At 66.9% G+C, this 24,336-nt stretch overlaps 1 protein-coding gene across 1 annotated transcript in view; it reads left to right on the top strand.

Moving 5' to 3' along the window:
• VARS2 (valyl-tRNA synthetase 2, mitochondrial) overlaps positions 1-23,980 on the top strand; it is a 42,685-nt gene extending 18,705 nt beyond the window's left edge. Inside the window, exons 6-34 of the mRNA XM_075134577.1 lie at positions 3,985-4,068; positions 4,841-4,922; positions 5,040-5,140; positions 5,861-5,973; positions 6,852-6,918; positions 6,995-7,092; positions 7,180-7,261; positions 7,372-7,491; positions 7,572-7,683; positions 8,408-8,496; positions 9,174-9,264; positions 10,666-10,793; positions 12,147-12,250; positions 12,376-12,457; positions 12,554-12,630; positions 13,131-13,321; positions 13,965-14,035; positions 14,130-14,255; positions 15,504-15,608; positions 16,401-16,469; positions 16,548-16,626; positions 16,715-16,842; positions 16,934-17,086; positions 17,929-18,129; positions 18,227-18,338; positions 19,117-19,295; positions 19,992-20,120; positions 20,335-20,903; positions 23,904-23,980. Of these exons, the coding sequence (XP_074990678.1) occupies positions 3,985-4,068; positions 4,841-4,922; positions 5,040-5,140; positions 5,861-5,973; positions 6,852-6,918; positions 6,995-7,092; positions 7,180-7,261; positions 7,372-7,491; positions 7,572-7,683; positions 8,408-8,496; positions 9,174-9,264; positions 10,666-10,793; positions 12,147-12,250; positions 12,376-12,457; positions 12,554-12,630; positions 13,131-13,321; positions 13,965-14,035; positions 14,130-14,255; positions 15,504-15,608; positions 16,401-16,469; positions 16,548-16,626; positions 16,715-16,842; positions 16,934-17,086; positions 17,929-18,129; positions 18,227-18,338; positions 19,117-19,295; positions 19,992-20,120; positions 20,335-20,436 (3,075 nt within the window). The 3' untranslated portion in view covers positions 20,437-20,903; positions 23,904-23,980. The remainder of the gene's footprint in view (positions 1-3,984; positions 4,069-4,840; positions 4,923-5,039; positions 5,141-5,860; positions 5,974-6,851; positions 6,919-6,994; positions 7,093-7,179; positions 7,262-7,371; positions 7,492-7,571; positions 7,684-8,407; positions 8,497-9,173; positions 9,265-10,665; positions 10,794-12,146; positions 12,251-12,375; positions 12,458-12,553; positions 12,631-13,130; positions 13,322-13,964; positions 14,036-14,129; positions 14,256-15,503; positions 15,609-16,400; positions 16,470-16,547; positions 16,627-16,714; positions 16,843-16,933; positions 17,087-17,928; positions 18,130-18,226; positions 18,339-19,116; positions 19,296-19,991; positions 20,121-20,334; positions 20,904-23,903) is intronic.
• The last annotated feature ends 356 nt before the right edge of the window (positions 23,981-24,336 follow it).

Here is a 24,336-nt window from a genome sequence, read left to right as displayed (position 1 = left end):
AGCCCCAGGCCCCTCCCAGCACCTTTAGGGCCCCCCCCAGCACCCTCAGGGCCCCCCCAGGCTCCCTCCCCGCACCCACAGATCCCACTCAGGGACCCCCCCAGCACCTTTAGGGGCCCCCGCAAGCACCCTCAGGCCCCCCAGCATCACCCCAGGTCCCCCCCAAAGCACCCTCAGGGACCCCCAGGGCCTCCTCCAGGTCCCCCCCCGCAGGTTTCCCCCCAGCATCCTCAGGGCCCCCCCAAGTCCCCCCCCAGCACCAACAAGGACCCCCCAGGACACCCCAGGTCCCTCCCCAGCACCAACAGAGACCCCTCAGGACACCCCAGGGCCCCCCCCAGCACCCTCAGGGACCCTTAGGGCCCCCCCAGCACCAACACGGACCCCTCAGGACACCCCAGGACACCCCAGGGCCCCCCCCAGCACCAACAAGGACCCCCCAGGTCCCTCCCCAGCACCAACAGGGACCCCTCAGGACACCCCAGGTCCCCCCCAGCACCCTCAGGGACCCCTCAGGACACCCCAGGGCCCCCACCACCACCCTCAGGGACCCTTAGGGCCCCCCCAGCACCAACAGGGACCCCTCAAGAACACCCCAGGGCCCCCCCCAGCACCCTCAGGCCTGCCTCAGCACCAACAAGGACCCCCCAGGTCCCTCCCCAGCACCAACAGAGACCCCTTAGGACACCCCAGGGCCCCCCCCAGCACCCTCAGGGACCCTTAGGGCCCCCCCAGCACCAACAGGGACCCCTCAGGACACCCCAGGCCCCCCCCAGCACCAACAAGGACCCCCCAGGTCCCTCCCCAGCACCAACAGGGACCCCTCAGGACACCCCAGATCCCCCCCAGCACCCTCAGGGACCCCTCAGGACACCCCAGGGCCCCCCCCAGCACCCTCAGGGACCCTTAGGGCCCCCCCAGCACCAACAGGGACCCCTCAAGAACACCCCAGGGCCCCCCCCAGCACCCTCAGGCCCCCCCCAGCACCAACAAGGACCCCCCAGGTCCCTCCCCAGCACCAACAGGGACCCCTTAGGACACCCCAGGGTCCCCCCCAGCACCCTCAGGGACCCTTAGGGCCCCCCCAGTACGAACAGGGACTCCTCAGGACACCCCAGGGCCCCCCCCAGCACCAACAAGGACCCCCCAGGTCCCTCCCCAGCACCAACACGGACCCCTCAGGACGCCCCAGGTCCCCCCCAGCACCCTCAGGGACCCTCAGGCCCCCCCCCCAGCACCCTTAGGACCCCCCAGCACCCTTCGGGCCCCCCCTGAGCCCCCCCAGCACCCACTTGCTGTGCTCCTTCTTGACCCAGAGGGCGATGGCGGCCTGGGGCAGGGGCTGCTCCAGGAACAGCATCCGCATCACCCCCGCCTGCGCCAGCCCCGGCAGCTCCCTGGGGGGGCACGGGGGGGGCCCTGAGCACCCATGGGTGCCCCCACCCACCCCAGGGGAGATCAGGGGGTTCCCATGGGGTGTAGGGTGCGTAGAAGGGGATTGGGGTGTCTGAGGGGGTCAGGGAGCCCCAGGGGGTGGTGGGGAGCCCTGGAGGGGGGACTCAGGGTGGGCACGGGGGGGCCCTGAGCCATGGGAGGGGCACCCATGGGTGCCCCCCCCCACCCCAAGAGAGATCGGGGTGTTCCCGTGGGGTATAGGGTGCGTAGAAGGGGATTGGGGTGTCTTGGGGGGGGGATATGGGGTGTCAGGGAGCCCCAGGGAGTGTTGGGGTCAGGGTGGGCATGGGGGGGCCCTGAGCCATGGGGGGGGCACCCATGGGTGCCCCCACCCACCCAAATGGAGATCGGGGTGTTCCCGTGGGGTATAGGGTGCGTAGAAGGGGATTGGGGTGTCTTGGGGGGGGGGATATGGGGTGTCAGGGAGCCCCAGGGAGTGTTGGGGGTCAGGGTGGGCACGGGGGGGCCCTGAGCCATGGGGGGGGCACCCATGGGTGCCCCCACCCACCCAAATGGAGATCGGGGTGTTCCCGTGGGGTATAGGGTGTGTAGAAGGGGATTGGGGTGTCTGGGGGGGTCAGGGAGCCCCAGGGGGTGGTGGGGAGCTCCAAAGGAGGGGTCAGGGTGCCGGGGTGGGGGGAGAAGGAGCCCCACGGGGTTTTGGGGTGTCTGGGGGGGTTCAGGGTACCCCAGGGGGTCTCAGGAAGCCCTGGGGGGGTGTTGGGATGCCCCAGGGGTCGGGGTGCCCCAGGGGGAGTTTTGAGGTGCCCCTGGGGGGGTCAGGGTGCCCCAAGGGGGTGTCAGGGAGCCCTGAGGGGGGGGCTGTTGGGGTGCCCCAAGGGGGGTCAGGGTGACCGGGGGGGTCGGGGTGCCCAAGGAGGGGGTTGCGGTGGTCTGGGAGGGGTCAGGGAGCCGCAGGGAGAGGTTGGGGTGGCCAAGGGGGTGTCAGGGTGCCCTGGGGGGGGGGTCAGGGTGCTCTGGGGGGGGGTGTCAGGGTGCCCAAGGGGGATGTCAGGGTGCCTGGGGGGGGGGTCAGGGTTTTGGGGGGCTCATCAGCCAGGCAAGTGGCCGGGGGGGGTGTCAGGGTACCCAGGGTGGGGTCAGGGTGCCTGGGGCGGGGGTCAGGGTGCCCCGCGGGGGGTGTTGGGGTGCCTGGGGAGGGGTCAGGTTTTGGGGGGCTCACCGGAAGACGGCCAGGCAGGTGGCGGGGTGCCCGTAGAGGCGGTCGAGGACGGGGGGGCTGAGCCCCCGCAGGAACTCGTGCAGGTTCTTGCACTGCAGCTGCCCCCGCTGCAGCCGGGGGGGGGGGGGGCGCCTCCATCCGCACCCCCCGTCACCAGTGTCACCAGTGTCACCAGTGCCACCAGCACGAGGGCGGCAGAGCAGCGCAGTGGGGTGAGCCCCCCCCCGGGATGGTGTCTCACTGGTGGGGGGGGGGGGTGTCCCCAGGGGGGACAGGGTGTCATTGGGTGACGGACACCCCCCCAGTCCCTGCTGCCCCCCCCTTGCCCCCCCAGCCCCTCTTGTCCCCCAATGTCCCCTTCTTGCCCCCCCACTGTCCCCTTATTGCCCCCCAGCCCCTCTTGCCCCATCGCCCCCCCATCTCCCCTTGCCCCCCAACTCTGCCCCCCCAGCCCCTCTTAACGCCCCCCATCGCCCCCCCATTACCCCCAGATCTGTGCCCACCCCCCCCAATCTGCCCCATCGCCCCCCCATTCCCCCCAGATCTGGGCCCACCCCCCCCAATCTGCCCCATCGCCCCCCCATTCCCCCCAGATCTGTGCCCACCCCCCCAATCTGCCCCATCGCCCCCCCATTCCCCCCAGATCTGTGCCCACCCCCCCAATCTGCCCCATCGCCCCCCCATTCCCCCCAGATCTGTGCCCACCCCCCCCAATCTGCCCCATCGCCCCCCCATTCCCCCCAGATCTGTGCCCACCCCCCCAATCTGCCCCATCGCCCCCCCATTCCCCCCAGATCTGTGCGCACCCCCCCAATCTGCCCCATCGCCCCCCCATTCCCCCCAGATCTGTGCCCACCCCCCCAATCTGCCCCATCGCCCCCCCATTCCCCCCAGATCTGTGCCCACCCCCCCAATCTGCCCCATCGCCCCCCCATTGCCCCCCCCAACTCACCGCACCCCCCCAGCTACCGCCGCCGTGGCCCCGCCCCGGCCCCGCCCCTTCTTTCCCGCCCTGCTCCACGCCGGGCCACGTGGGGGCGCTGCTGGCCACGCCCCTCCCCACGCTAGGCCACGCCCCCGCCGCCGGTGCGCGCCAAAGTGAGCTCCCATTCACCTCCCCGACTCGTCACGTGAGGGGGGCAGTCACGTGAGGGGGGGCAGTCACGTGAGGGGCGTCGTCACGTGAGGGGGGGTCCCGGCCCGCCATGGCGGCCCCCGCGCTGGCCCGTGCCCTGACCGCCGCCCCCCGCGCCCTGGGGACACCCGTGGGGAGCCGGGCCCGGTGCAGCGGGACCCCCCCCGGGCCCCCTGCCGCCGCCCCCCCACCCTGGGACCCCCCCGAGCAGGCCCGGCTCCGTGCCCGGGAGCACAAGGAGAAGCGGCAGCGGCAGCGGAGGGAGAGAGCGGCCCTGGGGGGGGCCGGGCCCCAGGTACGGGGGAGCTGGGGGCACTGGGAGGAGCTGGGTGGACTGGGAGAGGGGCAGGGGGGGACTGGGGGCAACTGGGAGGGGCTGGCGGGCACTGGGGTCTCTGGGGGGGACTGGGAGGAGCTGGGGTGGACTGGGAGAGGGGCAGGGGGACACTGGGGGCAACTGGGAGGGGCTGGGGGACACTGGAGGCAACTGGGAGGGGCTGGGGGGGACTAGGAGAGGGGCTGGGGGCAACTGGGAGGAGCTGTGGGACGCTGGGGGCAACTGAGAGAGGGGCTGGGGGACACTGGGGGCAACTGGGAGGGGCTGGTAGCAACTGAGAGACGGGCTGGGCGGGATGGGAGAGGGGCTGGGGGACACTGGGGGCAACTGGGAGGGTCTGGGGTGGGTTGGGGGGCACTGGTGGCAACTGGGAGGGACTGGGGGCAAGTGGGCGTGGCTGGGAGAAACTGGGGGCAACTGGGAGGGGCTGGGGGGGACTGGGAGAGGGGCTGTGGGACACTGGGGGCAACTGGGAAAGGGGTTGGGGGACACTGGGGGCAACTGGGAGGGGTGGGGGGGGCTGGAGGGCACTGGGGGCAACCGGGAGAGGGGCTGGGGGGGACTGGAGGCAACTGGGAGAGGGGCTTGGGGGGGACTGGGAGCACCTGGGGAGAACTGGATAGCGTTTGGGGCAAAAAAAACCCTAATGGTTTGTACAGGTTTCTAGTGATCTGTATTGTTCTATACTGGTTTATATTGGTTTATATTGGTTTTGCACTCCCTCCCACAGGTGCCAACAGCCCCCCCCAAGGGCTGGACCCCAAAAACGGTTGTGGAGTATCAGCACCCCGTGGACCCCGACGGCAAGAAAGGTACAGGGGGGGCTGTGGGGTGACACGGGGGGGCTGTGGGGTGACACGGGGGGGGTTGTGGGGTGACACGGGGGGGGGGCTGTGACGGTGACACTGGGTGACACTTTTGGGGCGCAGCCACGGGGGTGGCGCTGCCCCCCGCCTACAGCCCCCGCTACGTGGAGGCGGCCTGGTACAGCTGGTGGGAGCGGCAGGGCCTCTTCACCCCCCCCGCCTCGGTGAGTGGGCCGGAAAACACCCGTGGGGGGGCCAAATGCACCCGTGGGGGGGGCAGAAAACACCCGTGGGGGGTTCAAATACTCCCAGTGGGGCAGAAAACACCCGGGGGGGGGTGTCAAATAGTCCTGGTGGGGCAGAAAACCCCCGTGGGGGGGGTCAAATTTTCCCGGGGTGGGAAGAAAACCCCCATGGGGGGGGTCAAATCCTCCCAGGGGTGGGAAGAAAACACCCGTGGGGGGGTCAAATACTGCTGGGGGGGGGCAGAAAACACTTGGGGGGTGGTCAAATACACCTGGGGGGAGCGGAAAACATTTGTGGGGTGTCAAATACACCTGGGGAGGGCCAGAAAACACCCGTGGGGAGGTCAAATACTCTCGTGGGGTGGCAGAAAACACCCGTGGGGGGGTCAAATATTGCTGGGGAGGGCAGAAAACACCCGGGGGGAGTGGAAAATATTTGTGGGGTGTCAAATGCAGCCGGGTAGGGGCAGAAGGCACCTGTGGGGGGGTCAAATACTCTCGTGGGGGGGCAGAAAACACCCGTGGGGGGGTCAAAAACACCCGGGGGTGTGTGGAAATCACCCATGGGGGGGGGCAAATACACCACCCCTGCGCTGAGCGGTGCCCGGTCTCAGCCCCCTCCCGCGCTGAGCGGTGCCCGCTCTTGGCTCACTCCTGCGCCGAGTTGTGCCCGGTCTCAGCCTGCGTCTGTGTCCCCAGGGGCTGGGGGGGGGGCAGGTGCTCAGCCTGGTGCTGCCCCCCCCCAACGTCACCGGCTCCCTGCACCTGGGCCACGCGCTCACCGTCGCCCTCCAGGACGCCCTCGTGCGCTGGTCAGCGGGGCTGGGGGGGGCACGTTGGGGTACCCGGGGGTATTGGGGGGGGTCTTGGGGGTATTTAGGGCTGGGGGGGGGGGCAGATTGGGTCCCCTGGGGGTATTTGGGGGAGTCTTGGGGGGGTATTTGGGCTGGGGGGGGGGCAAATTGGGGCCCTGGGGGGTATTTGGGGGGGTCTCAGAGGGTATTTTGGGCTGGGGGGGGCAGATTGGGGCCCTTGGGGGTATTTGGGGGGGTCTTGGGGCGGTATTTGGGCTGGGGGGGGGCAGATTGGGGCCCTGGGGGGTATTTGGGGGGGTCTCAGGGGGTATTTGGGGCTGGGGGGGGGCAGTTTGGGTCCCCTGGGGGTATTTGGGGGAGTCTTGGGGGGGTATTTGGGGCTGGGGAGGGGCAGATTGGGTACCCTGGGGGTATTTGGGGGGGTCTCAGGGGGTATTTGGGGCTGGGGGGGGGCAGATTGGGGCCCTTGGGGGTATTTGGGGGGGTCTTGGGGGGTATTTGGGGCTGGGGGGGGCAGATTGGGGTACCCAGGGGTATTGGGGGGGGGGTTCTTGGGGGTATTTTGGGCGGGGGGGGGCAGATTTGGTACCCTGGGGGTATTTGGGGGAGTCTTGGGGGGGTATTTGGGGCTGGGGGGGCAGATTGGGTCCCCTGGGGGTATTTGGGGGGGTCTTGGGGGTATTTGAGGCTGGGGAGGGCAGATCTGGAAATGCTGGAGGGTCCTGAGCGGGTGGAGGCACCCACGGGTGCTTGGGGATTTTGGGGGGTGTGCGGGGGGGGTCCTGCTGTCACCCATGGGTGCTGGCGGGTGGGGGGGCGGGGGCTCAGGAGATCCCCCCCCCCCCCCCCCCCGGGTGCCCACGGTGCCGCGGCAGGCGGCGGATGCAGGGCTGGAGCGTGCTCTGGGTGCCGGGCACCGACCACGCTGGCATCGCCACCCAGGTGAGACCCTCCCCCCCCCCCCGTGTCCCCAACGCCCCCCCTCCGTGTCCCCAACGCCCCCCCCCCGTGTCCCCAGGCGGTGGTGGAGCGCTGGTTGTGGCAACGACGAGGTTTACGGCGTCAGGATCTGACCCGCTCCGAGTTCCTGGAGGAGGTGTGGGCCTGGAAACAACGGTGAGGGTGACAACGGGGACACGGGGGGGGGGCTGAGGGTGACAAGGTGACACCCCAAGGACGTGTCACCCCCCCCCCCTTTTCCAGGCACGGTGACGAGATCCTGCAGCAACTGCGGGCGCTGGGAGCGTCGCTGGACTGGACCCGCTGCGCCTTCACCATGGACCCGGTAAACCCAGACGTCTGGGTCCCCCCCGCCCCGCCACCGTCCCCAAGGGTCCCCAGATGTCCCCAAGGGTCCCCAAATATCCCCAAGGGTCCCCAACTGTGTCCCCTCAGGGTTTTTCGCGGGCGGTGGCGGAAGCTTTCGTCCGGTTGCACGAGGCCGGGTTGATTCACCGCGATCGACGTCTCGTCACCTGGTCCTGCGCCCTGCGCTCCGCCCTGGCCGACGTGGAGGTGAGCGTGTCCCCAAAACGTCCCCAAAACGTCCCCAAAACGTCCCCGAGGTGCGCTGAGCCCCTCCGTACCTCGGGCAGGTGGAGCCCCGCGCCCTGATGGGCCCCACGGCGCTGCGCGTCCCCGGCTGTCCCCAACCCGTCACCTTCGGCGTCCTCGTCACCTTCGCTTACCCCGTGGATGGCGGGGACGGTGAGTGGCTCGTGGGACCCTCAGGTGGCTCTTTGTCCCCTCGTGTCCCCCTCTGCACGCGGCCCTGCGTGTCCCCTGTCTGCTCCCAGGTCCCTCTGACACGCGTCTGGACCCCATCCGTGTCCCTGAATGTCCCCCTGTGTCCTTGAGTGTCCCCCCGTGTCCCTGAATGTCCCCCTGTGTCACGCCCCGTGTCCCTGAATGTCCCCGCGAGTCACCCCCCCGTGTCCCTGTGTGTCCCCCCGTGTCCCTGAATGTCCCCCCATGTCCTTGAGTGTCCCCCCGTGTCCCTGAATGTCCCCGCGTGTCACCCCCCGTGTCCCTGAATGTCCCCGCGAGTCACCCCCCGTGTCCCTGAGCGTCCCCCCGTGTCCCTGAATGTCCCTGCGTGTCACCCCCCCGTGTCCCTGAATGTCCCCGCGAGTCACCCCCCCATGTCCCTGAATGTCCCCCCGTGTCCTTGAGTGTCCCCCATGTCACCCCCGTGTCACCCCCCCGTGTCCCTGAGCGTCCCCCATGTCCCCCCGTGTCCCTGAGCGTCCCCTCGTGTCACCCCCCGTGTCCCTGAGCGTCCCCTCGTGTCACCCCCCATGTCCCTGAGCATCCCCCCGTGTCCCCCCCGTCCCTGAATGTCCCTCTCGTGTCGTCCCCCCCGTGTCACCCCCCGTGTCCCCGAGTGTCCCCCCCGTGTCCCTGACGTGTCCTGTCCCCCCCCCGTGTCCAGGCCTGGAGCTGCCGGTGGCCACCACGCGTCCCGAGACGATGCTGGGGGACGTGGCCGTGGCCGTGCACCCCTCCGACCCCCGCTATACGGTGAGGGGCGGGGCTTCCTCCTGGGGGCGGGGCTTCCTCCTGGGGGCGGGGCCTGAGGGAAAAGGGGGTGGGGCCTCGGGGGGGCAAGGTTTACAGGGAGGGGTGGGGCTTCTTGGGCGAGGGGTGGGGCTTGGGTGAGGGGCAGGGCTGGTGGGGAGGGGTGGGGTTTGCAGGCAAGGGGTGTGGCTGCTGGGAAGGGGTGGGGCGTGTGGGCAAAGGGGCGGGGCTTGCAGTGGGGTGCCCTGCAGGGGGCGGGGCTTCAGCAGTAGGAGCGGAACTGCCTTGCAGGCATTGGATGGGAGGGTACTGAGATTATGCTTTAGCCCCTCCCCTTTTTCCTGGGTGAGTGTGCCCATATAAGGGAAAGGGGTGGAGCTTGGCGTTAGAAGGGGTGGGGCCTCCTCGTTGGGGGTGGAGCTTTGCTGCTTCAAAGGCTTCTGGGGTGGGGCCAGTGGAGGGGCGGGGCTTGGAGAACTGGGGTGGAGCCTTGTTTTTTCTCTGGAGCTTGTCAGCGATTGGTCAACAGTGCGTGATGTCAGGGGCTAGCTCCACCCTTAAAGGGGTGGAGCCTGCCCTGGAGAGGGGTGGGACTCAGGTGTTCTTAAAGGGGCAGTGCATGCTGGGTGGGGCCTGGCTGGGGAGGGGCGGGGCTTGCAGTGACCCCGCCCCTTCCCCAGCACCTCCATGGCCGCCACCTCCGTCACCCCTTCACGGGGCAGCTCCTGCCCGTCGTCACCGACCCCACCGTGGAGCCCGCCCGCGGCACCGGTACTGGGACCAGTATGGGGGCGGTGGTGGGGTGGGGTGGGGGTACTGGGACCAGTAAGGGGACTGGGACCAGTAGGGGGATTGGCACCAGTATGGGCACTGGGACCAGTATGGGAAGCACCGAGACTAGTCTGGGTGCGGGTATCCCAGTTTGGGGAGCTAACTGGTTTCTCTTGGCGGGGGTCAGTGGTTTGGGGGGGGGGGGGCTCGCTGGTGGTGGCAGGAGGTGACAAGAGGTGACAGTGGGAGGGGGTGAGGGTGGCCATGGGGGTGGCAGGGGGTGACAGGGTGGCAGTAGGTGACAGTGGGAGGGGGTGAGGGTGGCCATGGGGGTGGCAGGGGGTGACAGGGTGGCAGTAGGTGACAGTGGGAGGGGTTGGGGGTGACAGGAGGTGACAGGGTGGCAGTAGGTGACAGTGGGAGGGGGTGAGGGTGGCCGTGGGAGTGACAGGGTGGCAGTAGGTGACAGTGGGAGGAGGTGAGGGTGGTCATGGGGGTGACAGGGTGGCAGTAGGTGACAGTGGGAGGAGGTGAGGGTGGCCGTGGGGGTGGCAGGGGGTGACAGGGTGGCAGTAGGTGACAGTGGGAGGGGGTGGGGGTGACAAGGGGTGACAGGGTGGCAGTAGGTGACAGTGGGAGGAGGTGAGGGTGGCCATGGGGGTGGCAGGGGGTGACAGGGTGGCAGTAGGTGACAGTGGGAGGGGTTGGGGGTGACAGGAGGTGACAGGGTGGCAGTAGGTGACAGTGGGAGGGGGTGAGGGTGGCCGTGGGGGTGACAGGGTGGCAGTAGGTGACAGTGGGAGGGGGTGAGGGTGGCCGTGGGGGTGACAGGGTGGCAGTAGGTGACAGTGGGAGGGGTTGGGGGTGACAGGAGGTGACAGGGTGGCAGTAGGTGACAGTGGGAGGAGGTGAGGGTGGCCGTGGGGGTGGCAGGGGGTGACAGGGTGGCAGTAGGTAACAGTGGGAGGGGGTGGGGGTGACAGGAGGTGACAGGGTGGCAGTAGGTGACAGTGGGAGGGGATGGGGGTGACAAGGGGTGACAGGGTGGCAGTAGGTGACAGTGGGAGGGGGTGGGGGTGACAAGGGGTGACAGGGTGGCAGTAGGTGACAGTGGGAGGAGGTGAGGGTGGCCATGGGGGTGGCAGGGGGTGACAGGGTGGCAGTAGGTGACAGTGGGAGGGGTTGGGGGTGACAGGAGGTGACAGGGTGGCAGTAGGTGACAGTGGGAGGGGGTGAGAGTGGCCGTGGGGGTGACAGGGTGGCAGTAGGTGACAGTGGGAGGGGGTGAGGGTGGCCGTGGGGGTGGCAGGGGGTGACAGGGTGGCAGTAGGTGACAGTGGGAGGGGGTGAGGGTGACAAGGGGTGGCAGCGGCGGTGACAGCGTGTCCCCGGTCCCCACAGGGGCGGTGAAGGTGACACCGGGGCACAGCCCCCCTGACCTGGCGCTGGCCCGGGCCCACGGGCTGCCCCTGCTCTCCGTCATCGGGGACGATGGCACCATGTGTCCCCCGGGCGGGGGGTGGCTCCAGGTACTGTCCTTCCCGGTGTCCTTTCCGTCCTCGCGTCCCCAGATCGTGTCACCTGGTCCCAAACGTGTCCCGGTGTCCCCTTCATCTCCATGCCTCCGTGTCCCCACCATCCCCATGTCCCCAGCTCTGTCCCCTGTCACTCCGCAGTGTCCCCTCTGTCCCCATGTCCCCAGCTCTGTCCCCTGTCACTCCGCAGTGTCCCCCATGTCCCCAGCTGTGTCCCCTGTTGCTTCCCCATGTCCCCACCATCCCCAGCTCTGTCCCCATGTCCCCAGCTCTGTCCCCTGTCACTTCCCAGTGTCCCCTCTGTCTCCGTGTCCCCAGCTCTGTCCCCTGTCACTCCGCAGTGTCCCCTCTGTCCCCATGTCCCCAGCTCTGTCCCCTGTCGCTTCCCCATGTCCCCACCATCCCCAGCTCTGTCCCCACGTCCCCAGCTCTGTCCCCTGTCACTTCCCAGTGTCCCCTCTGCCTCCGTGTCCCCAGCTCTGTCCCCGTCACTTCCCAGTGTCACCAGCAGTCCTTTGCGTCCCCTCCATCTCCACATCCTCAACTATGTCCCCTGTCCCCAGCCGCTTCCCAATGTCCCCACTGTCCCCACGTCCCCAGCTCTGTCCCCGTCACTTCCCCATTTGCCCACTGTCCCCACGTCCCCAGCTCCGTCCCCTGTCACTTCCCAGTGTCCCCCCCAATGTCCCCAGCAGTGTCCTCTGTGTCCCCTCTATCCCCACATCCTCGACTGTGTCCCCTGTCCCCAGCCACTTCCCTGTGTCCCCACATCCCCGGCTTTGTCCCCTGTCACTTCCCAATGTCCCCTCTGCCTCCGTGTCCCCAGCTCTGTCCCTTCTGTCCCCCCCATTCTCACGTCCCCAGCTCTGTCCCCTGTCACTTCCCAGCGTTCTCTCTGTCTTTGCGTCCCCACTGTCCCCAGTTTTGTCCTCTGTCACTTCCAGTCTCCCCTCTGTCCCCATGTCCCCTGTCTGTCCCCGTGTCCCCAGCTGTGTCCCCTGTCACTTCCCAGTGTCCCCCCCAATGTCCCCAGCAGTGTCCTCTGTGTCCCCTCCATCCCCACATCCTCGACTGTGTCCCCTGTCCCCAGCCACTTCCCTGTGTCCCCACATCCCCGGCTTTGTCCCCTGTCACTTCCCAATGTCCCCTCTGCCTCCGTGTCCCCAGCTCTGTCCCCTCTGTCCCCCCCATTCTCACGTCCCCAGCTCTGTCCCCTGTCACTTCCCAGCGTTCTCTCTGTCTTTGCGTCCCCACTGTCCCCAGTTTTGTCCTGTCACTTCCAGTCTCCCCTCTGTCCCCATGTCCCCTGTCTGTCCCCGTGTCCCCAGCTGTGTCCCCTGTCCCCAGGGCGTCCATCGCTTCGTGGCGCGGGAGAAGGTGGTGGCCGCGCTGGCCGAGCGAGGGCTGTACCGCGGCGCCCAGGACCACGCCATGACGCTGCCCGTGTGCAGGTACCGCTGTCCCCCACCCCGTCCCCTCCGTGTCACCCTCTCAGGACGCGTGTCCGTGTGTGTGTGTGTCCCCCCCCCTCCGCCACCCTGGGGACGCATTCCTAGGGACCCCGATGTCCCCGCAGCCGCTCGGGGGACGTCATCGAGTACCTGCTGAAGAGCCAGTGGTTCCTGCGGTGCCGGGAGATGGCACGGCGTGCCCGCGAGGTGACAGGGACACGGGGACGTTGCGGGGGGGGGGGACACCCCCGGACGCCTGGGTCTGTAACCCTCCTTTGTCCCGTCCCGCCCCCCCCCCCCCAGGCGGTGACATCGGGGCGGCTCAAACTTGTCCCCAAATTTCACGAGAAGAACTGGAAGACGTGGATGGACAACGTTGGGTGAGGGGGGGGGCACCCAGGTGCCCGGGGAGGGCACCCAGGTGTCTGGGGGGGCACCCAGGCACCCGGGGAGGGGACCCAGGCGTCCAGGGGGGGCACCCAGGCACCCAGGGGGGCACCCAAGCATCCGAGGGGGGACCCAGGCATCCGGGGGGGCACCCGGGGATGGGACCCAGGCATCCAGAGGGGGCACCCAGGCGTCCAAGGGGGCACCCAGGCACCCTGGGGGGGTGGGGATCCGGGTGCCCAGGGGGGCACCGGGGGATGGGATCCAGGTGCCCGGGGGGGCACCCAGGCACCCAGGGGGGGCCCAAGCATCCAAGGGGGGATCCAGGCATCCGGGGGGGCACCCGGGGATGGGATCCGGGCACCCAGGGGAGCCCCCAAGCATCCGAGGGGGGACCCAGGCACCTGCGGGGGGGACCCAGGTGCCCAGGGGGGGCACCCAGGGAGGGCACCCAGGTATCCAGGCCCCCCTGATATCACACCCCCCCCCCCAGGGACTGGTGCCTCTCGCGGCAGCTGTGGTGGGGACACCGGGTGCCGGCGTACCGGGTGGGGGTCCCCCCGGCGGGGTCCCCCCCCGAGCACCCCGAGGGGCTCTGGGTAGTGGGGCGCAGCGAGGCCGAGGCACGCGCCGCCGCCGCCCGCACCCTCCACTGCCCCCCCGACGATCTCCGGCTCCAGCAAGGTGGGGGGCACCCCAAAATCCCCCCATATTCCTCTGCGCACCCTAAAACAATTCTCCGTCCCCCCAACATCTCTCCTGTCGCCTTAAAAATCTTTTCGTTCTCTGAAATCTTCTTTCTGCACCCCAAAACCCTCTCAGGACCCCCCCAGCACCCCCCGCCGTGCTCTGGCACCCCTAAATCCGCCCGCAGCACTTTCTAGTTTTCTCTGGCACCCTAAAATCATCCTCCAGCACCCCAACCCCACCCTCAGCACCCCAAACTCCTCCCTACACCTCCCCATCGGCCCCCAGACACCCTCCGTCAGCCCCCTGCCCACCTCCAGCACCCCCAAAATCCCCCACCCCCCCTCCCACCCACCTCCAGCACCCCCAAAATCCCCCACCCACCCTCCCGGGCACCCCATACCACCTCCCGCACCCCCAAAATCCCCCACCCACCCTCCCGGGCACCCCATACCACCTCCCACCCAGCTCCAGCACCCCTCTCTCACCCCCTGGTCCCCCTTAATCCCCCCCCCCAGGTTCTGAGGCCTTTTGGGGTCCCCCCCGATTCCCCCCCCCCAGGTTCTGAGGCCTTTTGGGGTCCCCCCCAAGGCTCTGAGGTTTTTTGGGGTCCCCCCTGATCCCCTCCACGCCTTTGCAGACCCCGACGTCCTGGACACCTGGTTCTCCTCCGCGCTCTTCCCCTTCGCCGCGCTGGGCTGGCCCGAAGAGGTGAGTTTGGGGGGGGGCTGCGGGGGACACAGGGGACACAGGGGACACAGGGGACAGTGTCCCCACCCTCGTGTCCCCCCCACTTTGTCCCCAGACCCCCGACTTGCGGCGTTTCTACCCCACGAGCGTGCTGGAGACGGGCAGCGATCTCCTCTTCTTCTGGGTGGCACGGATGGTCATGCTGGGCCAGCAGCTCACCGGGCGCCTGCCCTTCTCCCAGGTACCCCCGATGTCCCCTCCCGTGTCCCCAGGAGTCCCCTGTGTCCCTTTGGGGTCCCCCAGGAATCTTCTGCATCCCCTTGGGATCCCCAGGAACCCCCCTGTGTCCCCGACATCCCTCTTCTTTCCCCCGCGCGTCTTGTTAATTCTTGGGGTTCCTACTGGTTCCTCTCAGAGCTCCCCAGTGTCCCTGTGTGTGTCCCCTCGGGGGTCCCCAGTGTCCCCAAAGGTCCCTTCTTCCCTTTCCTGGGTGTCATGTTCCTTTTTGGGGGTCCCTGTCCCCCTTTGAGGCTCCTCATTGTACCCAAGGGTCCCCTTTTGTCTCTCTCCCCAGCGTCAAGTACTTTCTTGAGGCTCCCAGGGGTCCCCTGTCCCCACCTCGGGGTGCCCTGTGTCCTTTCAGGGTTCCTCAGTGTCCCCTGTGTCCCCAAGGGTCCCCTATTCCCCCTCTCCAGGGTGTCTGGTTCATTCTTGAGGTCCCCTGCCCCCACCTTGAGGCTCCCAGGGGTCCCCTGCCCCCACCTTGGGGCTCCCTGGGGCGTCCCTGTGTCCCTTCAGGGCTCCTCGGTGTCCCCTGTGTCCCCAAGGGTCCCTTCTTCCCTTTCTCCTGGGTGTCACGTTCCTTTTTGGGGGTCCCTGTCCCCCTTTGGGGTTCCTCATTGTCCCCAGGGGTCCCCTATTCCCTCTCTCCAGGGTGTCTGGTTCATTCTTGAGGCTCCCAGGGGTCCCCTGTCCCCATCTTGGGGCTCCCTGGGGCGTCCCTGTGTCCCTTCAGGGCTCCTCGGTGTCCCCTGTGTCCCCAAGGGTCCCTTCTTCCCTTTCTCCTGGGTGTCACGTTCCTTTTTGGGGGTCCCTGTCCCCCTTTGGGGTTCCTCATTGTCCCCAGGGGTCCCCTATTCCCTCTCTCCAGGGTGTCTGGTTCATTCTTGAGGCTCCCAGGGGTCCCCTGTCCCCATCTTGGGGCTCCCTGGGGCGTCCCTGTGTCCCTTCAGGGCTCCTCGGTGTCCCCTGTGTCCCCAAGGGTCCCTTCTTCCCTTTCTCCTGGGTGTCACGTTCCTTTTTGGGGGTCCCTGTCCCCCTTTGGGGTTCCTCATTGTCCCCAAGGGTCCCCTATTCCCTCTCTGGTTCATTCTTGAGGCTCCCAGGGGTCCCCTGTCCCCTTCCCAAGGTCCCCTGCCCCCCCCTTGGGTGTCCCACGTCCCCCCCTGTGTCCCCCAGCGCTGTCTGTCCTGCTCCCCCCCCCCCCCAGGTCCTTCTGCACTCGCTGGTGCGCGACACCCACGGGCGCAAGATGAGCAAATCCCTGGGCAACGTCATCGACCCCCGTGATGTCATCGCCGGCGCCACCCTCCCGGTACCGCAGACCCTACAATAACAAACGCCCCAACGCAGACCCACCCGAAACAAACGCTGATAGAGACCCTACAATAACAACCCCACAACAATAAGCCTGTTTATTAGAGAGTCTACAGAAATAGATTTTCCTGCAGGAGACCCTACCATAACAGGTTTTCCTGCAGGAGACCCTACCATAACAGGTTTTCCTGCAGGAGACCCTACCATAACAGGTTTTCCTGCAGGAGACCCTACCATAACAGGTTTTCCTGCAGGAGACCCTACCATAACAGGTTTTCCTGCAGGAGACCCTACCATAACAGGTTTTCCTGCAGGAGACCCTACCATAACAGGTTTTCCTGCAGGAGACCCTACCATAACAGGTTTTCCTGCAGGAGACCCTACCATAACAGGTTTTCCTGCAGGAGACCCTACCATAACAGGTTTTCCTTTAGCAGACCCTACCATAACAGGTTTTCCTTTAGCAGACCCTACAATAACAGATCTTCTTTCAGCAGACCCTACCATAACACATGTTTTTTCAGGAGACCCTACAAAAACAAACTTTAACTTTGAAAATCTTGCAATAACAGATTTTTGTTCTCCTAAAGACCCGACAATAACAAAGCCTGTTTTGGAGACCCTACAAAAACACACCCTATTGCCCTACCCTTTTCGGAGACCCTACAATAACAAACAACCCAGTCCCCAGAGACCCCAAAAGAGGCTCACGGAGACACCGTGATGACAGACCCGCGACAACCCAGCCCCCGCTGCACCTTTGTTTATTGTAGGGTCTCCTCTCTTGCAGGAGCTGCAGGAGAGGCTCCACCGCAGGATCCTGGACCCCCACGAGCTCACGGTGGCCACAGAGGGCCAGGTAGGACCTGTCCCCATCCCTGTCCCCACCAAACCTGTCCCTGTCCCCCCCCCCAACCCTTCTCCGTCCCCCTCCCAGAGGCGCCAGTTCCCCCACGGCATCCCCGAATGCGGCACCGACGCCCTCCGCATGGCCCTGTGCTCCCACAACGTCCACGGTAAGGGGTCGAGGGAACGCCGGGACCCCCTCCCCACCCCGGGGTGGCCCTGTCCCCCACCCTGGGGACCCACCTCCGTGTCCCATAGGTGACGACATCCGCCTGGACGTGGGCACGGTCCTGAGCTACCGTCACTTCTGCAACAAGATCTGGAACGCCGTCAAGTTTGTCCTCGCCGCTCTGGGACCCGATTTTGTCCCCCACCCCCCCGAGGAGGTACCAGGGTGGGTTGGTGGAGGGTCAGGGTGGGGGTCCACCACCCTAGGATCTCCCACAAATCACCCTTTCTCCTCCTCTTCCTCGGCAGACGGTGCCGCAGCACCCCATGGACCGCTGGGTGCTGAGCCGGCTGGCGCAGGCGGTGGGCGAGTGCGGGCGGAGGATGGAGGCCCTGGAGGTCCACGGCGCCGTGGCTGCCATCCACCACTTCTGGCTGCGCAGCTTCTGCGACGTCTACCTGGTGGGTGGCCCCGTCTGTCTGTCCTGCGTGGTCCTGTCTGTCTGTCCTGCCCGGCCTCTCCCCTGGGTGTTAAACCCAGTGGTGTCCCGTTGAGCGTGTCCTTCCGTCTGTCCCACCCAACCTGTTGCAGCTCCTTGACCGTTGAACCCAACCCATCTTGACGTGGTCGATGGTGTCCGTCTGTCCGTCCACCCCAGTCTATCGGGTCTCCTGGAGCATTGACCTTAGTCCAACTGCACCCTGTTGAGTGCATCTGTCCGTCTGTCCCACCCAACCTGTTGCTGAACCCAACCCATCTTGATGTGGTTGATGGTGTCCGTCTGTCCGTCCACCCCCATCCATCAGGTCTCCTGGGGCATTGACTTCCGCCCAGTCTCACCTGGTTGAACACGTCCGTCTGTCTGTCCCGCTCAACCTGTTGTAGCTCCCTGACCATTCAACCCAACCCATCTTGACGTGGTTGATGGTGTCCGTCTGTCCGTCCGCTCCAATCCCTCAGATCCTTGGCCGTCCACCCCAAATCCATCACGTCCTTGCTCTCTTGAGCGCGTCCGTCCGTCTGTCCCACTCTGAACGTTGAGCCCAGCCCTTAACCTTGCTTGACCCCATCCGTCCGTCCATCCCTCTTGGTACATCCTCTTGCGTCTCAACCTTTGTCCGCCCTCACCTCCCTGCCCGCGTCCGTCTGTCCGTCCATCCCAGCCCCTCCATCTCCTCCCACGCTGCCCCAGCCCCCTCGCCTTGCTCGATGACGTCTGTCTGTCCGTCTAACCCCAACCCTGTTGTCTCCTTGACCCTTCCCCCTCCTCCTAACCCCCCCCCGTCCCTCTGTCCTGCCGCAGGAGACGACCAAACCCACTCTCCGGGATCCGAGAGCCGGGACCGAGACGCGCCGGACCCTGCTGAGCTGCGCCGAGCTGGGGCTGCGCCTCCTCGCCCCCTTCGCCCCCTTCCTCGGCGAGGAGCTTTGGCAACGCCTGCCCCGCGCCCCCCCCGCCCCCGCCACCCTCTGCCTCGCCCCCTTCCCCGACGCCGCCCGCCTGGTGGGTGCCGCCACCCTTGGGTGGGGGGGGGGGGGTCCAAGGGGGTTTTCACCCCCCCTGACACCCCTTTGTCTCTCTCCGTCCCCCCCCCCTCCAGGCTCACTGGCGCTGTCCCAAGGTGGAGGCCGAGGTGGCGGCCATGCAGGAGGTGGTGAGGGCGGCGCGAGGCCTGCGGGACACCTTCCGCCTCGGCGCTGCCCGGCCCCCCGGTAAGGGCGGTGGGTGGGGGGCAAGATGGCTGCTGGGGTGTGGGGGGGGACTACATGTCCCAGCGTGCCTTGGGGCACCCAAGATGGCTGGCGGGGGGCGAGTGGGGTTGGGGGAACCACTGGGCGCTGGGGCCCAAGGTGGCCACCAGAGCTGAGGGGAACTACAAGTCCCAGCATGCAGTGGGGCACCCAAGATGGCTGCTGGGGGGACTACAAGTCCCAGCAGGCACTGGGGCACCCAAGATGGCTGCTGGGGGACTACAAGTCCCAGCATGCACTGGGGCACCCAAGATGGCTGCTGGGGGACAACAAGTCCCAGCATGCACTGCAGCACCCAAGATGGCTGCTGGGGACTACAAGTCCCAGCATGCAGTGGGGCATCCAAAATGGCCGACAGGGTTGTGGGGGACTACCTATCCCAGCATGCCCTGGGGTCCCCCAAGATGGCTGCTCGGGGTCTGGGTGTACAAGTCCCAGCATGCCCTGGGGCAGCCAGGTAGGATTAAGATGGCTGCCGTGGAGGACTACATGTCCCAGCATGCACCTGGCTGTCCCCTATGCCCCAAGATGGCGGCTCCTGCTGGAGGCGGCCATGTTGCCCAGCCCACCACAGGAAGCAGGGCTGGAGGCCTGGCAATCCCAGCATGCCCTGGGCGCATGGGGGTGGCCATGTTTCCCCACACACCCCAGATGGGGTCAGCCATGTTGGGGGGGGGAGAGGTGGGCATAGGCAGCCGCCATACTTGGAGGCGGGGCTATCCCAGCATGCTTTGCGCAGTGGCGGTGCAGTGCCCGGTGGAGGCGCAGGATTCGCTGGCGGCGCTAGGCCCCGCCCTCCAGGCCCTGGCGCAGGCGGGGCCTCTGCAACTCCTCCCCCTGGGGGCGGAGCCAGAGCTGGGCCCCGGCTGGGTGGGGGCTCCGGCGGGCCCCGACACCCACGTCTACCTCTGCCTGCGGGTGAGTGGGGGCCCCGGGGCATTGTGGGATGTTGGGGGACCTGGGGGGGGGCCCAGGGCATTGTGGGATGTCGGGGGACCCCAGGGCGTTGTGGGATGCTGGAGGACTTGGAGAGGGACCCAGGGGCATTGTGGGATGCTGGAAGACCCCAGGGCACTGTGGGATGCTGGAGGATCTGGGGGGACCCGGGGGCATTGTGGGATGTTGGAGGACTTGGAGGGGGACCCCAGGACATCATGGGATGTTGGAGGACCCCAGGGCATTGTGGGATGCTGGAGGACTTGGAGGGGGACTCAGGGGCATTGTGGGATGCTGGAAGACCCCAGGGCACTGTGGGATGCTGGAGGACCTGGGGGGACCCGGGGGCATTGTGGGATGCTGGAGGACTTGGAGGGGGACCCCAGGACATCATGGGATGCTGGAGGGCCCCAGGGCATTGTGGGACGCTGGAGGACTTGGGGGTGACCCAGGGGCATTGTGGGATGCTGGAGGGCCCCAGGGCATTGTGGGACGCTGGAGGACCTGGGGGGACCCGGGGTATCCTGGGACGCCATGATGGGAAGACCCCTGGGAGCCGCTGGGAGTTCGGGGAGCACTGGGAGACCCCAGGGCATTGTGGGATGGGGGAGGGGGGGCCCTTAAGGCATTGTGGGATATTGGGGGACCCCCCCTACCCTCCCGCCCCCCCTTCCCCAGGGGCTGGTGGAGCCGGCGGCCGCCCGGGCCCAACTCAGCACCCGCAGCCGCAGCCTCCAGCGTCGCCTCGAGACCCTCGGGGGGACCCGGGCGTCCGGGGGGGGCCCCACCCCCCCCGCCAAGCAGCAGGTACCGCCCCCTTCGTTAAAGCTAATTAACATCGTTCCATCTAATAACTCTAGAGGGATGGGGGGGGGGGTGTTTATTAACCTCATTAGCGTGGGGATGGCAGCGGGGGGGGGGGGGCTTCATTAGGGCCGCTCCTCGTTAGCGCTGGGGGAGGGGCACCCTCCACTGCTTCTTCGTTAGCGCTGCCCTCGTTAACGCTTCTCCCCCCTCCCAGGTTGCCGTTCTCCGCTCCGAGCTTGCCCGCCTGGCCCAAGCGCTGGAAGCCCTGGACCCCCCTGACCCCCCCGGCACCCGGGGGGACCCCGGCACCCAATAAACCCCCCCACCCCCCCCAAAAAAACCCCTAACGACTCCCCCGCCTCGTTATTTCTATTCCGGGACGTGTCACGAGTTGCACGGTCTCAGGGATGGGGGAGGGGACCCGCCAGGCTCCGCCCCTTTTCTGCCGGTGGATCTGGTTCAACGACCCCCCCCCCCCGCCCCCCAGACGCCGGCGGGATCCGGGAGCTGCCGGCACCCCGAAACTGGCACCGGCACCCCGAAACTGGCACCGGCACCCCGAAACCGGCCCCGCCTCCCCCGCCCCCCGAGACCAGCTGCGGCGGTGACATCACAACTGTCACCGGGACCCCCCCGCACCGGCACCGCGATGTTGTAATCGTCACCGGCGCCCCGAAACCGTCACCGGGACCCCCAGAGTGACACCGGGATCCCCCCAAATTGGTTCCAGGATCCTGTCACCGACGCCGGGATCCCCAGGGCTGTCACCTGCTGTCACTTCAGGTACCTGTCACCCCCCCCCCCCCCCCCCGCCCCGGGGTACCCCAAAACCCCCTGGGACCCCCCCAGTCCCCACCGTGTGTGTCCCCTTGTCACCACCCCCCCCCAGTCCCTCCCGGGGTCCCCCATGTCCCTCGGTCCCTCCTTGGGGTCCCTTGCGTCCCCCTGTCCCCACCATCTTTCCATGTCCCCTTCCTATGTCCCCCCCCCATTCTTTTTGGTGTCCCCAGATGTCCCCTCCACCTCCCCCCATCCCTCCTGGGGTCCCCTGTGTCCCCCCATGTCCCCTCATCCCTCCTGGGGTCCCCTGTGTCCCCCCATGTCCCCTCCATCTCTCTTGGGGTCCCCTGTGTCCCCTCCACATCCCCCTGTCTCTCCTGGGGTCCCCTGTGTCCCCCCAATGTCCCTTCCATCTCTCTTGGGGTCCCCTGTGTCCCCCCAGTGTCCCCTCCATGTCCCCCCGTCTCTCCTGGGGTCCCTTGTGTCCCCCCAATGTCCCTTCCATCTCTCTTGGGGTCCCCTGTGTCCCCCCAGTGTCCCCCCCATGTCCCCCTGTCCCTCCTGGGGTCCCCTGTGTCCCCTCATGTCCCTTCCGCATCCCCTCGTCCCTCCTGGGCTCCCCTGTGTCCCCCCCGTGTCCCCCCGTCCCTCCTGGGGTCCCCTGTGTCCCCCCAATGTCCCCTCCGCATCCCCCCGCTGGCCCCTCTCCCTCCCCCGGGGATGTCCCGTGTCCCTGTGCCACCCCCAGTGACGTCCCCGTCCCCTCTGTCCCCCCAGGTCCCTGCCCATGGCCGAGGGGTGCTCACACGCTGTCCCCCCGCGTCCCCTCCCTGGGGAGGTGACGGCCACCCCTGGGGACGTCACCACAGACCCCGAACCTGCATGGGGACAGGCTGGAGGTGTCCCCGAGGGGGAGAGTGACACCGGTGTCCCCCCGGACACTGTCACCGTCACCCCCTGGGCCAGCGGCATCACCATCACCGTCACAGCAGCCCCGGCGGATGAGGACACCGGGGACTTTGGGGACGAGGACGTCCCAGGCTTCGGGGACGAGGACGTTGGGGACAGGGACGTCCCGGTCACAAGGGACACGGGACACGGGGGTGTCCCTGTCGTATGTGACAAGGCCATTGAGGACAGGGAGGTCACAAATCCAAAGGACGTTGGGGACAGGGATGTCCCAGCCCCTGGAGACAAGGATGACGACGGTGACAAGGGTGTCACAGCTCTAAGGGACATTGGGGACATCGTCACCCCAAGGGACATTGGAGACCGGGATGGTCCATCCCTTCTGGACAAGGACACTGGGGACAGGGATGTCCCAGCTGTAAGGGACACTGGGGACAGGGATGTCCCAGCTCCTGGGGACAAGGATGTCACCTCCCCAAGGGATGCTGGGGACAGGGATGTCACCATCCTGAGGGACATTGGGGACAGGGATGTCCTAGCTCATGGTGGGGACAAGGATGTCATCATGGTGAAGGACATCAAGGACAGGGATGTCCCAGCTCCTGGGGACAAGGGTGTCACCACCCCGAGGGACACTGGGGACAGGGATGTCACCACCCTAAGGGACGTTGGGGACAGGGATGTCCCAGCCCAGCTGGTCAAGGACGTTGGGGACAGGGATGTCCCAGTTCCTGGGGACAAGGACGTTGGGGACAGGGATGTCCCAGTTCCTGGGGACAAGGATGTTGGGGACAGGGATGTCCCAACCCTAAGGGACAAAGAGATTGGGGACGTGCAGGTCTCAGTCCTAAGGCTCGTTGGGGACAAGGACGTTGGGGACAAGGATGTCCCAGCTCCAAAGGACACCGGGGATGGGAATGTCCCAGCCCCGGGGGACGCTGGGGACAAGGACGTTGGGGACACACAGGTCTCAGTCCTAAGGGACGATGGGGACAAGGACGTTGGGGACAAGGATGTCCCAGCTCCAAAGGGCGCTGGGGACAGCGATGTCCCAGGGGACGCTTGGGTCAAGGATTTTGGGGACATTCAGGTCTCAGCCCTGAGGGATGTTGGGGACATTGGGGACAGGGATGTCACCACCCCAAGAGATGTTGGGGACAAGGACGTTGGGGACAGGGACGTCCCAGCCCATGGAGACACCGGGGACATCAGGGATCTCCCAACCCTGAGGGACATTGGGGACAGGGATGTCCCAGTCCTAAGGGACGTTGGGGACATCCCAGTCTCTGAGGACGAGGACAGTGGGGACAGGGATGTCCCAGCTCCTGGGGACCAGGGTGTCACCACCCTAAGGGACATTGGGGACAGGGATGTCACCACCCTAAGGGACGTTGGGGACAGGGATGTCCCAGCTCCTGGGGACCAGGGTGTCACCACCCTAAGGGACGTTGGGGACAGGGATGTCACCACCCTAAGGGACGTTGGGGACAGGGATGTCCCAGCCCAGCTGGTCAAGGACGTTGGGGACAAGGATGTCCCAGTCTCGGGGGACGTTGGGGACATCCCGGTCTCTGGGGGTGAGGACGAGGACACTGGGGACAGGGATGTCACTGTCCCAAGGGACGTTGGGGACATCGGAGGTAAGGACCTTGGGGACGGGGACCTTGGGGACGGGGACCTTGGGGACAAGGACGGAGACGTCACAGTCCTGAGGCGCACGGGGGATGGGGACGTTGGGGACACCTGCGCCGCCGGTGGCATCACCATCATGGTGACGGCCCCCCCTGTGGAGGACGAGGACGTCCCCAGCGGGGACGAGGACCTCCCCAGCCATGACATCGTCGCTGATGTCACTGCTGCCCTCCCGGGGGAGCACGCCCCTTGTGACGACGTGGAGGGCGGTGACGACGCGGCCGCCCGCCCCGGTGATGTCACTGCAGGGGGTGACATCCCCTCCGCTCTCCCTGGGGATGTCCCTGCTGGTGACGTCATCAGGGATGACATCGTTTTCTCCCTCCCTGGTGATGTCATGGCTGAGGGTGATGTCCCTTCCTCCCTCCCTGGGGATGACATCATTGTTGACCTCATCAACAGAGATGACATCGCTTCCGTTCTCCCTGAGGAAGCCCGCACTGGTGACGTCATCACCAAGGCTGATGTCATTCCCTCCCTTCCTGGGGATGACGTTGCTGGTGGCATCATCCCTGGGAATGACCTCACTGGTGACATCATCGCTGGGGATATCTTTGCTGGTGAAATAATCACCAGGCACGATGTCACTTCCTCCCTTCCTGGGGACGAGCTTGCTGGTGACATCATTCCCAGAAATGACGTCGCTGATGACATCATCACCAGGGACAACATCCCTTCCTCCCTCCCTAGGGGTATCTGCGCTGATGATGTCATCGCTGGCCACGATCTTATTCCTTCCCTTCCTGGGGATGACCTTGCTGTTGACATCATCCCTGGAGGTGACCTCACTAATGACATCATTGCGGGGGAAGACATCACGTTTTCTGTACCTGGG

This window comes from Calonectris borealis, chromosome 33, assembly GCF_964195595.1.
Source record: "Calonectris borealis chromosome 33, bCalBor7.hap1.2, whole genome shotgun sequence".
Classification (NCBI taxonomy): Eukaryota; Metazoa; Chordata; class Aves; order Procellariiformes; family Procellariidae; genus Calonectris; species Calonectris borealis.
Note: the sequence above shows the minus strand (reverse complement) of the source record. Positions and strands in the feature narration are given on the sequence as shown.